At 49.1% G+C, this 12054-nt stretch overlaps 1 protein-coding gene across 4 annotated transcripts in view; it reads left to right on the top strand.

Annotated features, from left to right (window-relative positions):
• Fancc (FA complementation group C) overlaps positions 1-12054 on the top strand; it is a 188019-nt gene that overhangs the window by 151980 nt on the left and 23985 nt on the right. For all 4 annotated transcript variants that reach the window (XM_047526406.1, XM_047526407.1, XM_047526408.1 and 1 more), the window contains exons 7-8: positions 212-376; positions 9440-9596. In XM_047526406.1, coding sequence (XP_047382362.1) covers positions 212-376; positions 9440-9596 — 322 coding nt within the window. The remainder of the gene's footprint in view (positions 1-211; positions 377-9439; positions 9597-12054) is intronic.

Genomic DNA, 12054 nt, shown 5'->3' with positions numbered 1-12054 from the left:
CTTGGGGCTCACGAGTTGGAGGTGACCGTAGCTGTGGTCCCAGGTAAGGCCTGGCAGTGAGTGACCCTTTCCAGGGACCTGATCATGAGGTCCTCTTGTTAGCTGGCACCGACGGCCCGCCATCCCTCTTTTCACAGTAGCGTTGTGTACGTCTTTGATTATTTGTGGCTCTAGATTTAGAGAAGTATTTCCTATTCTACTTCTTCCACAGGATGGCTCCTGAGCGAGTGACGTCCCTGTCGCGAATCTGTGTTCCACTTGTTACTCTGCCTGACTTCGAACCCCTGGTGGAGGCTCTGCTCACCTACCATGGCCACGGGCCTGAGGAAGTCCTCTGGCCCCAGTTCTTTGAAGCCGTCAGTGAGGCCTTTTTGCTGTAAGTAACATCCATTTCACCTTCCGTCCAGTTTCATTTTTCCTTTACTTAGAATGTTTCCATGTGTTGGAAAAGCTGGGCAACAGCATTTTCCAAGTGTTTTGGTCTCAGAATCTTTTTATACGCCTAAAAATCATTCATGATCCCAAAGGACTTTTTAAAACATGGGTTATATCTATCTATCTATCTATCTATCTATCTATCTATCTATCTATCTCATATTTGAAGTTAAAACATTTTTGAAGTGTTTGCTGGGCTGGAGGTCAGTGGTAGAGTGCTTGCCTAGCATGCATGCACAAGGCCCTGCATTTGGTCCCTGGATACACACACACACACACACAGATACACACACACATACAAATAACCCCACAAAAACTTAACTTAAAAATAGTAATAAATCGATTATGTGTTAACACAAATATTTTTATAAAAAATCATGGTCTTTTCCAAGACAAAAGTTGTTTGGCAGAAGTGGCAGTCTTTTTTGTAGGTCTCAGTAAGACGACCAGCTTCTCACATCTGTGTCTGCATTCAGTCTGGTGGGACACGTTGTTCTGGTGAAGTATGTAAAGAGAACTCGGCTTCACACAAACGTGTGGTGGGAGAGGCAGGAATGCCATCGTAGTCACCTCAGGTAGTTTTGTGAATGTTCTGCTTCGATGCTTCACCAAAATTTGAAAATGGCCATTTTTTCAAAAGGTTGGTGGTGGCCATGTGGAATCTGAAGTTATACCAATGAGGTTTTCATATGCTATTAAATGAAAACCCATTGGTCCGTCGAGTGGTTTTGGGATCTTTTGCTTGGGCCTGAGTTTGTAGCATCATGCATGATTCATTGGGAAGATCTTGGTTCATTGACTGATGCAGATCTTCCAAACATAGACATAATTCATCATGCATTGTGAAAACATTACTGTCACTGGCAATGTCAATGGAAATGTCTTAACTTGTTGGAAAGCTGCCAAGCTCACGTAGGTCTTCACAGATTTTTCCAAAATTTTGATTTCTGCTTAAAAGCTCGAATTTATCATGAACCACAAATTTCGTCATTTGTTTTTCTTAAGGTGACCCAATCACTTTGCTAGTTTTTGAGAAACTATGCCAAATAACCAAGTGTGAATGATCATTGTCTGTCTGCTACTCATTCTTCCAAGTGCCTTTCCATGGGGTGGGTGTAGGTGCAGTCAGGTGCGGGTGCCTCAGTAGCCAGCCATGGTTTGGGTTATGGAGCGGAAGTACCTATGCATACTTTTCTTTTTGCCATGCAGAACTTTTTACAAGTGTTCTCAAGGGTAACAATTTAATAAGGTCAGTGTTCTATACTGCTGTGTGGAGCATGCTGTGGCCACGCCAGCTCTCCCCGGAGGGCACGCAGTGAAGGATGCAGGTGAGCACATGCCAGGCTGCGCAGCTCCACCCACTGCTGCTTCTGTCCCATCAGCGCAGATGCCAGCAGGTCCAGCAGGTGTGGGGGCTGCACCGTCAGGGCAGAGTTCTGTTGGTGAGACGTCCATGGCTCACATCTAGCATCTGCTTAGAAATCATTCGGTTCCCTTTTGTTTAGACTCTGCTATGGTGAACGTGCACTGTGACAGGATTTGAAGCATCCTGTTGCATAAGACCCAGGAAGGTAAATTGCAGTCCACAAAGCCACATGAAAACCACCCTCCTCCCGTTTTGCTCTATCTGTGGTTAGCCACTTTCTGGAGTCCAGGCCTGCCCCCGGAGTCAAGGACCCTGCCTACGTTGCTTTCACCTCTCCTGGTGAAAGAGCTGGAAACCCGGAAGCAAACCTTTTAATCCTCCTTTTTAAAACCAGAAATCCATTCTTAAACCTAAGAAGATATATTACAAATGCATTTAGTCTTTAAATAAAATACTGATGAATTCTAAAACAATCTGAATTAAAATATATAACTACAGCTAGTCACAATGGTGCACACTGTAATCCTAGCAGCTCTGGAATCTGAGGCAGGAGGATTGAGTTCAATTGCCTCAGCAATTTAGCAAGGCCCTAAGCAACTAGCGAGACCCCGTCTCAAAAAATAAAAAGGGCTGGGGATGTGGCTCAGTGGTTAAGTACCCTGGAGTTCAATCCCCAGTAGCAAAAGAAAGAAAGAAAGTTACTACTAAAAAAATCAACTAAGTATACTTGCTTCTTATTATATTTCCTTGTAGACACAAGGGAAAATACCAGATTTTTAAAATACTGATTTATTTGCTAATATATCAGGTACAACCAAAGATAGCAAAAACTAGGAGAGGAAGATAGAGTAACCATGTTAAACTCTGAAAGTACAGAGACGTGGTCTCCGAGCATCAGAGGCCCAGCTCCACCAGGCCTCACGTAGGCTCTGCACGACTCCCTGCACAATGCTGAGCCCCAGAGGAAAAAGTTAACACCAGTTAAGTTAAAAACATTTTTAAGAAAATAGTTGAGACTGCACAGAGCACTGAATGGGTCGGCTCCCCCTTCTTCCCCACCCAGATTCTGCAGACCCCACTTTGAATCGCAGCATGGTGGGAGTTGCTTTCTCTGCAGCGTCTTGAGACATTTTTCCTTTCTGGGCGATTCCACCCGCAGCAATCTCCAGACTCTACCGAGTCTCACAAAGTGAAATTCAAAGTGTTCATATTTTTTAAATTCAGGGTGCAGAGCTGTGATTCTTTTTCATTTAAAAATTTTTTTTCACTGTACTTATTTGGGTTACTGTATGGTAATTCATGTATAAAGTGCATGAGGGTTATTGGTGTGACTTTAAAATGATATTTGCTAGTTATGATAAGCCTTAAATTTTGTTAAAAACTTAGTTTAAAAATATTTTAATATTCAATTCTTTCCTTTTTTGAATATTTTACTATTTAATTTCCTTCAATTCTTTGTCATTTAAATGCTTTTAGAGAGAAATTGGAGAATTGTTACCTGCATAGACCCTTCCTCTATTCAGTGCATATCTAAAGACATAGTTATTACAGCTAAAAATTGACACTAGTTCCTTTTCATCTCACACCTAGTTAGGAATTAAATTCCCCTGAGTATCTCACAACTTGCTTAGTCAGAGTTCAAGGCCACAGGGGATTTCGTTGATGGTGACTTTACATTCTCTTTCGACCTGTGGTCTGGCTTTGTGATTTGTGTTGAGCTGATGGGACCGTCTCCCCACTCTCCGTGACAGAGCGGCCGCCTTCTGGAGTGTGCTCCACGACACAACAGCCCCTTCCCAGACTTAGGACGCTCCGCTGGTCCTGTGCTCAGTGTCTGGATGCAGTGGCTTATCTTGTTTTCCTCTCGGGTTCTTTGGTCTGCTGTGTATTCATGCCCCAGTACCATCTTGTTTAAGTGGTATTTGCTATAAATTAGGGCTAGTTCCTTCTCATTTCTCCTCAATTTTTAGTTTAGTGAATTTTCAGTCTCTGTGTGTGTGTATGTGTATAGATTATTGCTTGTTTTATCTTCCAAGTAAACTTGGGAAGCAGTTTGGCCCCAGGAAAGACCCCTAGTGTTATTTCAGGGCGAGTCCTGTTATGTGCATAGATGAACTGAGGGAGACCTGGCATCCCTGTGAGGTTGAGGCTTTCTGTTCCCTGACCAAGAACACGTGTCTGCCTTTCTGTTGGTGAGCTTTACTCCTGTCATCTTAGAGGGATGTCTGAGAGATTTTCCATGCATTTTTGTTTTGAGCTATTTAATGTTATAAGTGGGTCTTCCCCATCTTCAGATGGATTTTTGTTGTATCTTTGCATTTGGAAAATGAACAAATTGAAAACTGTGTCATTCTTAAGTTAGTTCAGAGGAAGTGGTTCCCAGGAGAGGGTTTCCATTTTTCACACATGACTCTTAAAAAATTAAAATGTACATCTTAACTTCATTTCCAATGAAAGGTTATAATCCAGGGCTTCATTAAAGTCAGATTTGGAAAGGAAGTAGATTATGCCATTTGTTGTTTTAAAATAATATCAAAACTAACCAGGTGCGGTGGCACACGCCAGGAATCTCAGCTACTTGGGAAGCTGGGGCAGGAGAATCGAAGATTTCAGGCCAGCTTGGGCAGCTTAGTGAGACCCTGTCTCAAAATAAAAAGGACTGACATGTGGTTTGCTGTTAGAGCATCCCTGGGTTCCCTTCCCAGTACTAAAACAAACAAACAAACAAAAAAACCAAAAAACTAATTTTCATGGTTAAAGAATAAAAAAGTCCTTTTCTACCTTCTTTAAACCCTCTGTCAAAATGCACTCTGCAAGTCTGAATGTCCTGAGGAGTCTGACCAGTGATCTTGTTATTGATGTGAAATGTCAAGTGATAGTCAATTCAGAGTTTATGCAGTGCCCGAGCATCGCCCTGCACCAGTTAGCCAGGCCCACCCTGAAGTTCTGGTGGTTTCCCTGCCCACTCTGATTCTTCACATCGGCAGCAGTTTGAAAACGTTTGCTTTGAAGTAGAATTTCTCCGTGGCAGCTCCGTTTCTGATTTATAGGGCTGGGTCTCTCAGAAGGCCGTGGTCTTCTCAGCCTCGGCATCCAGTCTCACTTTCTCAGCAACGCTGGGTTAAAGGGAACCAGAGTGGAACAGCCCTTGGCATCCTCTGTGAAACCCCAAAAAGCTGTTCCAGAATGCCTGGCGAGGAGGCGGCGGCGTGGAGAGCCGGGGTGGCTCTGCCCTGCTGTCCTCTGATAGTTCACCCTCCCTCCACGGCTAATAAAATGTGTTTGGTTTGGAAAAGTGTGTCTGCTGATCCGCAGGGCACAGACCATCCAGAAACGCTTGCTGGGTGGTCTTCGGCCGTCCAGTTCCACGCTTGGGCTCAGCCAGTGCTCCCAGCCATGGTGTAGGGCTGGAGCCTGTCCCTGGCACTTTCCCCTGACGGAGCATCCCGCCACATGTTGACACAGGGAGGCTGAGTCAGTCAGTCGGGGCCATTGCCACCCCCGCCCTGGCCCCTGGATGGTTCCCACGTGGGCCACCTAGTCATTTAGAAACCACATGCTTCTCTGACCCATGCGACCCGCCCTGTGTTTAGCGGTACCCTGTGTTAAAATCGGCTGGGTGTCTTTGGCCATGGCTTCCAAGGGCTGCCATGGATTTCCAGAGGTGGGCTGCCCGTCCTCCTTTCCCCAGAGCTTGCTTGCCCCCTGCAGCTTGACAACCCAGAGGAGCTCCCTGAGCCCTTGACTGAGTGTCAGGCCTCTCTTCACGTCTGTCCCAGGGTGACTGTCACAGGCACCTGCACCGGGGTGAGCTCTGAGGTGCCCATAAATCTTCAGAGTGTAGTAGCCAGACTCCTTCAGAAACACCCCTCAGAAGGGCACTTCCATAAGCCCCACCTGAGTGTATGCTCCTCGATGACTCTTGGTGACCCCTGGAAAGCTGCAAGCTGAGGCTGGTGACCACAGGAACCAACCATGCAGACAGAGGGCTGGAACTTGAGCTCACCCCTGACTCCAGAATTGGTCCTGGTCCCCAGGCCAGTGGTGTGTCGTTTGTGCCTGTGTAACACCACCTGCTTGAAGAGCTCCCACAATGGCAAGCACTGAGGCCTGCGGGGAGGTGGTGCGTGGGAGAGGCTCCTCCCACCCTGCCTGTGACCCTCTTCCATTTGCTACTCCTGCGTTGTGTGCTTTATAATAAACTGGTAATAAGACTAAGATAAAATGCCTTCCTGGGTTCTGTGAGCCATTCTGGCAAATTATCAAACTGAAGAGGGGATCATGGCAACCTCTGACTTACTGTCAGAAAACCGGGAGGCCCCAATTTATAATTGGTGTCTGCAGAGGGGGCAGTTTATAGGCCTGAGCCCCTAATCTGTGGGGTCTGCTCTAACCCAGGGCACCACACCCTCCTCCATGATGTGCTGCCTTACCTCAGACCCCGGAGTGGAGTGGGCCGTCTGGGGGTTAAGACCTTTGGAACGATGGGCCCCAAATAAACTTTTCCTACAGCGTGTTCTGGTCAGGTCTAGAATCGTTAGTTGTTCTCGTCAGGCCTTCTCATCACAGCGGTGAAGGAGCTGACCACAACATGAGATCATAAAGTAAACCTGCATCCGGGATGTTACACGGTGTCCTTCCCCGTGTCTTGGATTAAGCATTCCCCAGCAGTAACTGGTCCCGACTTCCATGGGATTCTCTGGTGGCCTGGACAGCCCTTTGTCTCCTGCCTGGAAGAGTGAACGGTCACAACTGTCTTGGCTGAAGAGGCCCAGCTGCCCACCCGCCAGGCTCCTTCAGAAACACCCCTCAGAAGGGCACCTCCATCAGGAACACTTCTTGTGGAGAATTCAATTCTACATTTTTTATACCTGTTAAAAACTTTTGAAAACATTTGGAGCAAAATGATTTACTAAGCAGCTGGGCCAATTTCTTCACCTACTACGCCTCTTTGGAGAAGATGGGGCAATCTCTGCCTCACCCCCCTGAGCATTTGGGGAAACTGAGTCTTCTCCGTGTCAAGGAGGCCCCTGTCTGGGAGAGTCTGGTGGCGGGAGACACTTCCCGGCGGAAACCCAGCAGTGAACAGCAGGGGTTCTCCTCCTCCTCTGCGAAAGCACCTCTGGGCGCCTGCTCCTCAGGATTGGGAGGGAAATCGGAAGCCCTGCCAGCACCCCAGCACTGCCCGGGCCAGGCAGGGTCTGAGGGAGCCGACTTCTCTTCTTCTCTTCCTTGAACTCATCATTTTCATCAGTGTCCAGAGAATTGGAGCAAGCTCAGTGAAGAAAGGGCACCTTTGGAGTTTCCAGCCAGCACACGCTGATCAGAATGAGAGTGTTCAGGGGTCTGAAGATGTGTGTTTTTCCTTTTTTACATCATTGACTGGAATTTCCACAGCTGGGCACGGTGGTGCACGCCAGTAATCCCAGTGACTTGGGAGGCTGAGGTAGGAGGAGGGCAGGTTTGAGGCCAGCCTGGTGACTTAGGGAGACCCTGTCTCAAAATAAAAAGTACAGGTCTGGGACGTGGCTTAGTGATAGAGCCCTGGGTTCAGTCTCTAGCACACACACACACAAAAACCCACAGTGTGTGTATTCATTTTATCAGGCTAGACAACACAGTACCAAAAATCCTCTCCTCCTCGTCCTCCTCTGGGACTTCTGATAACCGCACCTGATATCCTTATTAACATATAGTAGTCAATTTAAAGCCGTTCTCACTCTTTTTAAAGTAGCTTTTAAATACAGAACAACCACAACAAAAAAACCAGCGTCACACTCCGCATACCACTCTGGAACCTTTTCCTTAACTACATACCTTGGATATCCTTCTTGGGATGTAGACCCTGCTCACTTATTTAAAAAAAATAGGAACACATGCCAGGGTTTCAGGGGGCCATAGTGCACCCCGCTGTCCCTGGGGACGCACGTCTGGGTGGCATCTGACTGGTCTGTAATTCTGCTGCAGCGAACGCCTGTCTGTCACCACCACCAAGTGGTCCTGAAAGGCCACTCGCAACTCACCCAGGACTCTGCCTGGTGTCCCTCTGAGACCCACCTCCAGTCCTGCCCTCGCTCCGGGCCCTCCTCGCTCCCTCGAGGGCCTGGCTGGTGCCGCCTTGTGGCGCCTGTGCGTCTCCTGGCTTTGGCAGTGGGGCTGTTCCTCCTCCTCCACCTGACACCTGAGCGCCGGTGCTCCTCCCCCGCCCAGCGGTCCTCCCTGGGCGTCCTCTCCATTCCCACCGCCTTCCCTGCAGCTGAGCCCTCCCCAGGCGCACCCTCGGGCCAGACCTCCCCCTGGAGCTGGGCAGGGCCGCATCCGCCTGATGTCTCTGCTTGCCTGGCCTCTGACACTCCAGCCCCCCGCCTCCAACTAGCTCTTGGCTAACCCTTCACAAATCTGGTCTTCTCCCTTCTTTCCATGTGAGTCGGGGGCGCATCTGGCATGGAGGGGTGCGGGAGGTGAGGAGATGGAGGAGAGGGCCCGAGGTCCCAGCCTGGGCGAGGACGTAGGACCAGAAGAAGAAGCTCGGAGGCGGGCAGAGCCCTCCCTCCCTCCCTCCCTCCCTCCCGCCTCTGCCTGCTCCTCCACAGTCCCCGGCTTCACCTTCCTCCTGGCTTCCCTGGCCCCAGAGTCCATGCAGGACAGGGGGGTGCAAGGACAAAGGGAGAAACCTCTGGTCCCTGGTCTTCACACCAGCTCTGCAAAGAAGTGGCCCAGGAGTCTGGTGAGGGGACAGGGGCTGAAGGGGTCACTGGGCGTGTGGGCTTTTCCCAGCTTTGGCTTTCCATGTTAATAACCTTGAAAGCAGCCTCCTGGGTGGGACAGGCCGGTGGGGCAGGAAGCCCTGGGGGCCAGGGCACAGAATCAGCTGCCCCCCATTCCCTCCCAGGAGGAGGGCTGGAGCCCCAAATCTCTGACACCGGAGGACCCTGCGGCAGAAACAGCTGCAGAAACAGTTAGGTCTGCGAAGTTGCCTTGCCTGAGGTCTGCTGTGCGTCAGCTGGGCCAAGACCACCCTGTGGGAAATGGTTAATAAAAAAATCAGCTTCAGCCACTGGTTTGTAAATGCACTTATTAGGTATTGACAGCGCAGTAGCACTGTACTAGTCTGTGCATATGTTTCTGGGTTGGACTCTTCCAACAACACTAGGAGGGAGAAAGACCCATTTTACAGATGAGCAAATTGAGGTTTAAAGGCTAAGTAACTTTCCCAAGGTCATCCCGTTAGCAGGTCATGGTTCTGGTACTCAGACCAGGTCGAATCCCACACTTCACATTTAGAACCACACTATTTCTGCGGTTAGGGCCTGCATTTACCTGGACCCCACGAGACCTTTTTCCCACTCATTTTTCATCCCTCCCTTTTTCTTTCTTCACTGTATATTGGTTTATCTTTTTTATAAATCTGTTTTTTTTTTTTTTCTGAGCACTTCTCTGATTTGCTAAGGTGAGTTAAGTAGAAGCATAGACACATTATTTTGCAGATGAGACAAAGCAAATATTCCTGGATGCTGTGAATATTCTCTTCTGCCATGAGAGGCCTCATACACTGGATTGGTGATTGCATCTCGCATGCTGCTCACCCTTTTTCAGGACCCGTTTCTACCTGACATCTCTCTCGTTTCTTGCTGAAAGGAGGAAGATTTCTCTGCCCGCATCAGCTGTCATCAGTCTGTGGCTTCGGCACCTTCCCAGCCTTGAAAAAGCAACGCTGCATCTTTTTGAAAAGCTCTTCTCCAGAGAGAGGAATTGTCTGAGGAGGATTGAGTGCCTTATTAAAGATTCATTGCTGGTACGTGCTGGGCTTTGGTGAGAAGAGTCCTTAAGAGATGCTGGGAATCGTTCTATTAGTGAAAGAGGCGGGGCAGGTATAAACAAGCACTGGAAACTTAGTTGTATTTTTACATTTTATCTTGAAAGCACCTGATGCACGAGCTTTTCTAGGTACCACTCGATCCCTGTGCCTCTGTCGCATATTCACAAGAATGGACATTTGGACAGCAGAGGTTTTGGGGCGCTCTGCGAAAGAGCACTTGGTTGACCCGTCCCTGTCGCACCTGTCGGGAGGTGGTCCGCTGCCGTCCTCGGCCTGCCTTCCCCCATGCCATGTGAGAGTGTGGCCAGGAAGGAGCTGAGCACTGCCCTTCCCTGCCCTTGTCCTTGCCACAGGCAGCCTGCAGGCCCAGGGCGGCCAAGGAGGCCAGGGACTCCACCGCAGGCGTTTTAGAGATACTGTTTCTTATTTCAGCATGAGGGGTGAGTTTTCCAAAAATGAAGATCTGTGGCCAAGGGAGAGGAGGAGTCAGTTCACAAAAATAGCTTCAGCTCTTCACCAGAGAAAAAGTAACAGAGCAAGAGACTAAAATAACCCCAGGAGAATGGCCGCAGCAACAAAGGCAATGGAGATTTCTGGAAGTTTCCTCTTGGGTGAGGCTGCAGCCTTGGAACCTCCTTCTGGGGTGGCTCTCACTGCCCTTCACTGTCAGGCCTGTGAAGTCAAGGACTCCGGGGCCACAAGGCCACAGGCCACACTGCCTGGCCCCGTGTCAGCAGCCCTTGGTTCCTTCTGAGGGAGGCAGCTCTGTGGAATCAGTGTGCATTTTTGTCAAGACTAGAACTCAAGATGAAAAAGAATTGAAAAAGCTACATGTCACACTGGACTAGCCGGGGTGGCCCTGCTCCCTGGTCCTTTTGTCCCTTAGTCAAATGACGAGCCAACTGAGGCAAGGGTAGTTTCCACATGGCCTAGCTTGTTTGAGTAGAAGTGAGCCCAGGGATGTGAAAATGTGGGAAACAGCAGGTCGGAGACAGCCGCGTGTGGGCGCACACCACGGTCCTAGCCCCCGGGAGGCTGAGGCAGGAGGACCCTGAGCCCAGCAGCTCCCATGCAGAGCACAGGGGAAAGTCAAAAGAAAATGACAAAGTGTGTCCACAGAAGAAAGTTCTGGAGACCCGTCCTGTCAACCACACTTGATGGACGTGCGTCGCTGAGAAGGCAGCAGGCCAGCTGCCTCTGTCCCCTGGGGCCCGCCCACCTTTTGCTTCAGGTCTTTCTGCTCTTGGTGCCCAGGGGTCCCCGGTGAGCAGGAGGACCATGCAGGTCCTGCCACTGCCCCCTGCCAGTCAGGGGCAGACCAAACCCATTCGATGTGAAAGCTCACAACACTTGGTAAGAAAAAAGGAAGAAAAACACATCAAGACTGAGAGACCCCAAGGAGGATATTTTTTATGGGCAGCTACTACTCGATCTCCTCTTTTTCAAGAGAGTTACATACTAAAGCAAGAAATAAGAGTGCACCTTACTTTACAATAGTCACAACAATTCAAAATAAATAAAAAAAGTTGGAAGCCCGCTGGCACCCCATTCCAGGTTACTAAAAGTAATGAATTGCCTTTATTGCCTCGTAAATTTATTTCTGACTTAAATGTGCATACCATAACTTAAGTCACTTTTTCTCTGGTTGTTTTTCAATGGCAAAATAGAGTAGGTGGACTCTTTGCTTCCGGGATGCTCAATCAATTTTCTGTAAATCTTCTCTCAGTGGAAAACTCCCATCCCTTTTGGTTTTCCCGTGACCTTTCATCGATCCCTGTGGTCCTTCTCTGATCCTCCTTCATGTCCGTTTTACCTGAGCAGCACTTGAGTGCGAGCAGCCCATGAGAGAGGCAGGCAGACGTCACGCTGTGCAGTCTTCAGCTGCAGTTTATAGTTTAGCACGCCCTCGCCCTGCAAGCAACTCCCGTCCATTGATTCCAAAGCGTTTATCAAGATCATGTGTGTAGAGATTTGGAGCTTTTATTATGGTTCAAGGGGGATCCTAGAGGGTGTTATTTGCTTTAATTTATTGTGGCATTGGCAGGATGTGACCTCTCTGTGCCTCCTGGTTCAAGGGAGGTAATTATGATACAAGCGGGAAGCCCCCGCCTGGTGTGGGCCTGCCTGCTGGGGAGCCCAGCCTGTGCCCAGCTGAGTGACTGGAAGGTGACCTGAAGAACTGCTTCCTAATCGCGTCATCGGACCCACTTATCGCAGCGCAGTATCTGGGTGCAGAGACGGACCAGCAGCGGTATCGCCAGAATCTCCAAGGCCCGCCGAGCCTGCCGCGCGGGGCTCCACGGAAACCCGACGCCTATTGCATTAGAGTCGGGCTCTGAGAGTGATTAAAGCATGATGGTCTGCGTGACTCGTGTTTTAGATGGAACGCTGTTAATTATATTTTCATCTCTGGAGACTATCCAGAATGAGTCCC

The sequence above is a fragment of the Sciurus carolinensis genome, chromosome 15 (assembly GCF_902686445.1).
Source record: "Sciurus carolinensis chromosome 15, mSciCar1.2, whole genome shotgun sequence".
NCBI classification, from domain to species: Eukaryota; Metazoa; Chordata; class Mammalia; order Rodentia; family Sciuridae; genus Sciurus; species Sciurus carolinensis.
This window is presented reverse-complemented; position numbering and strand designations above follow the sequence as displayed.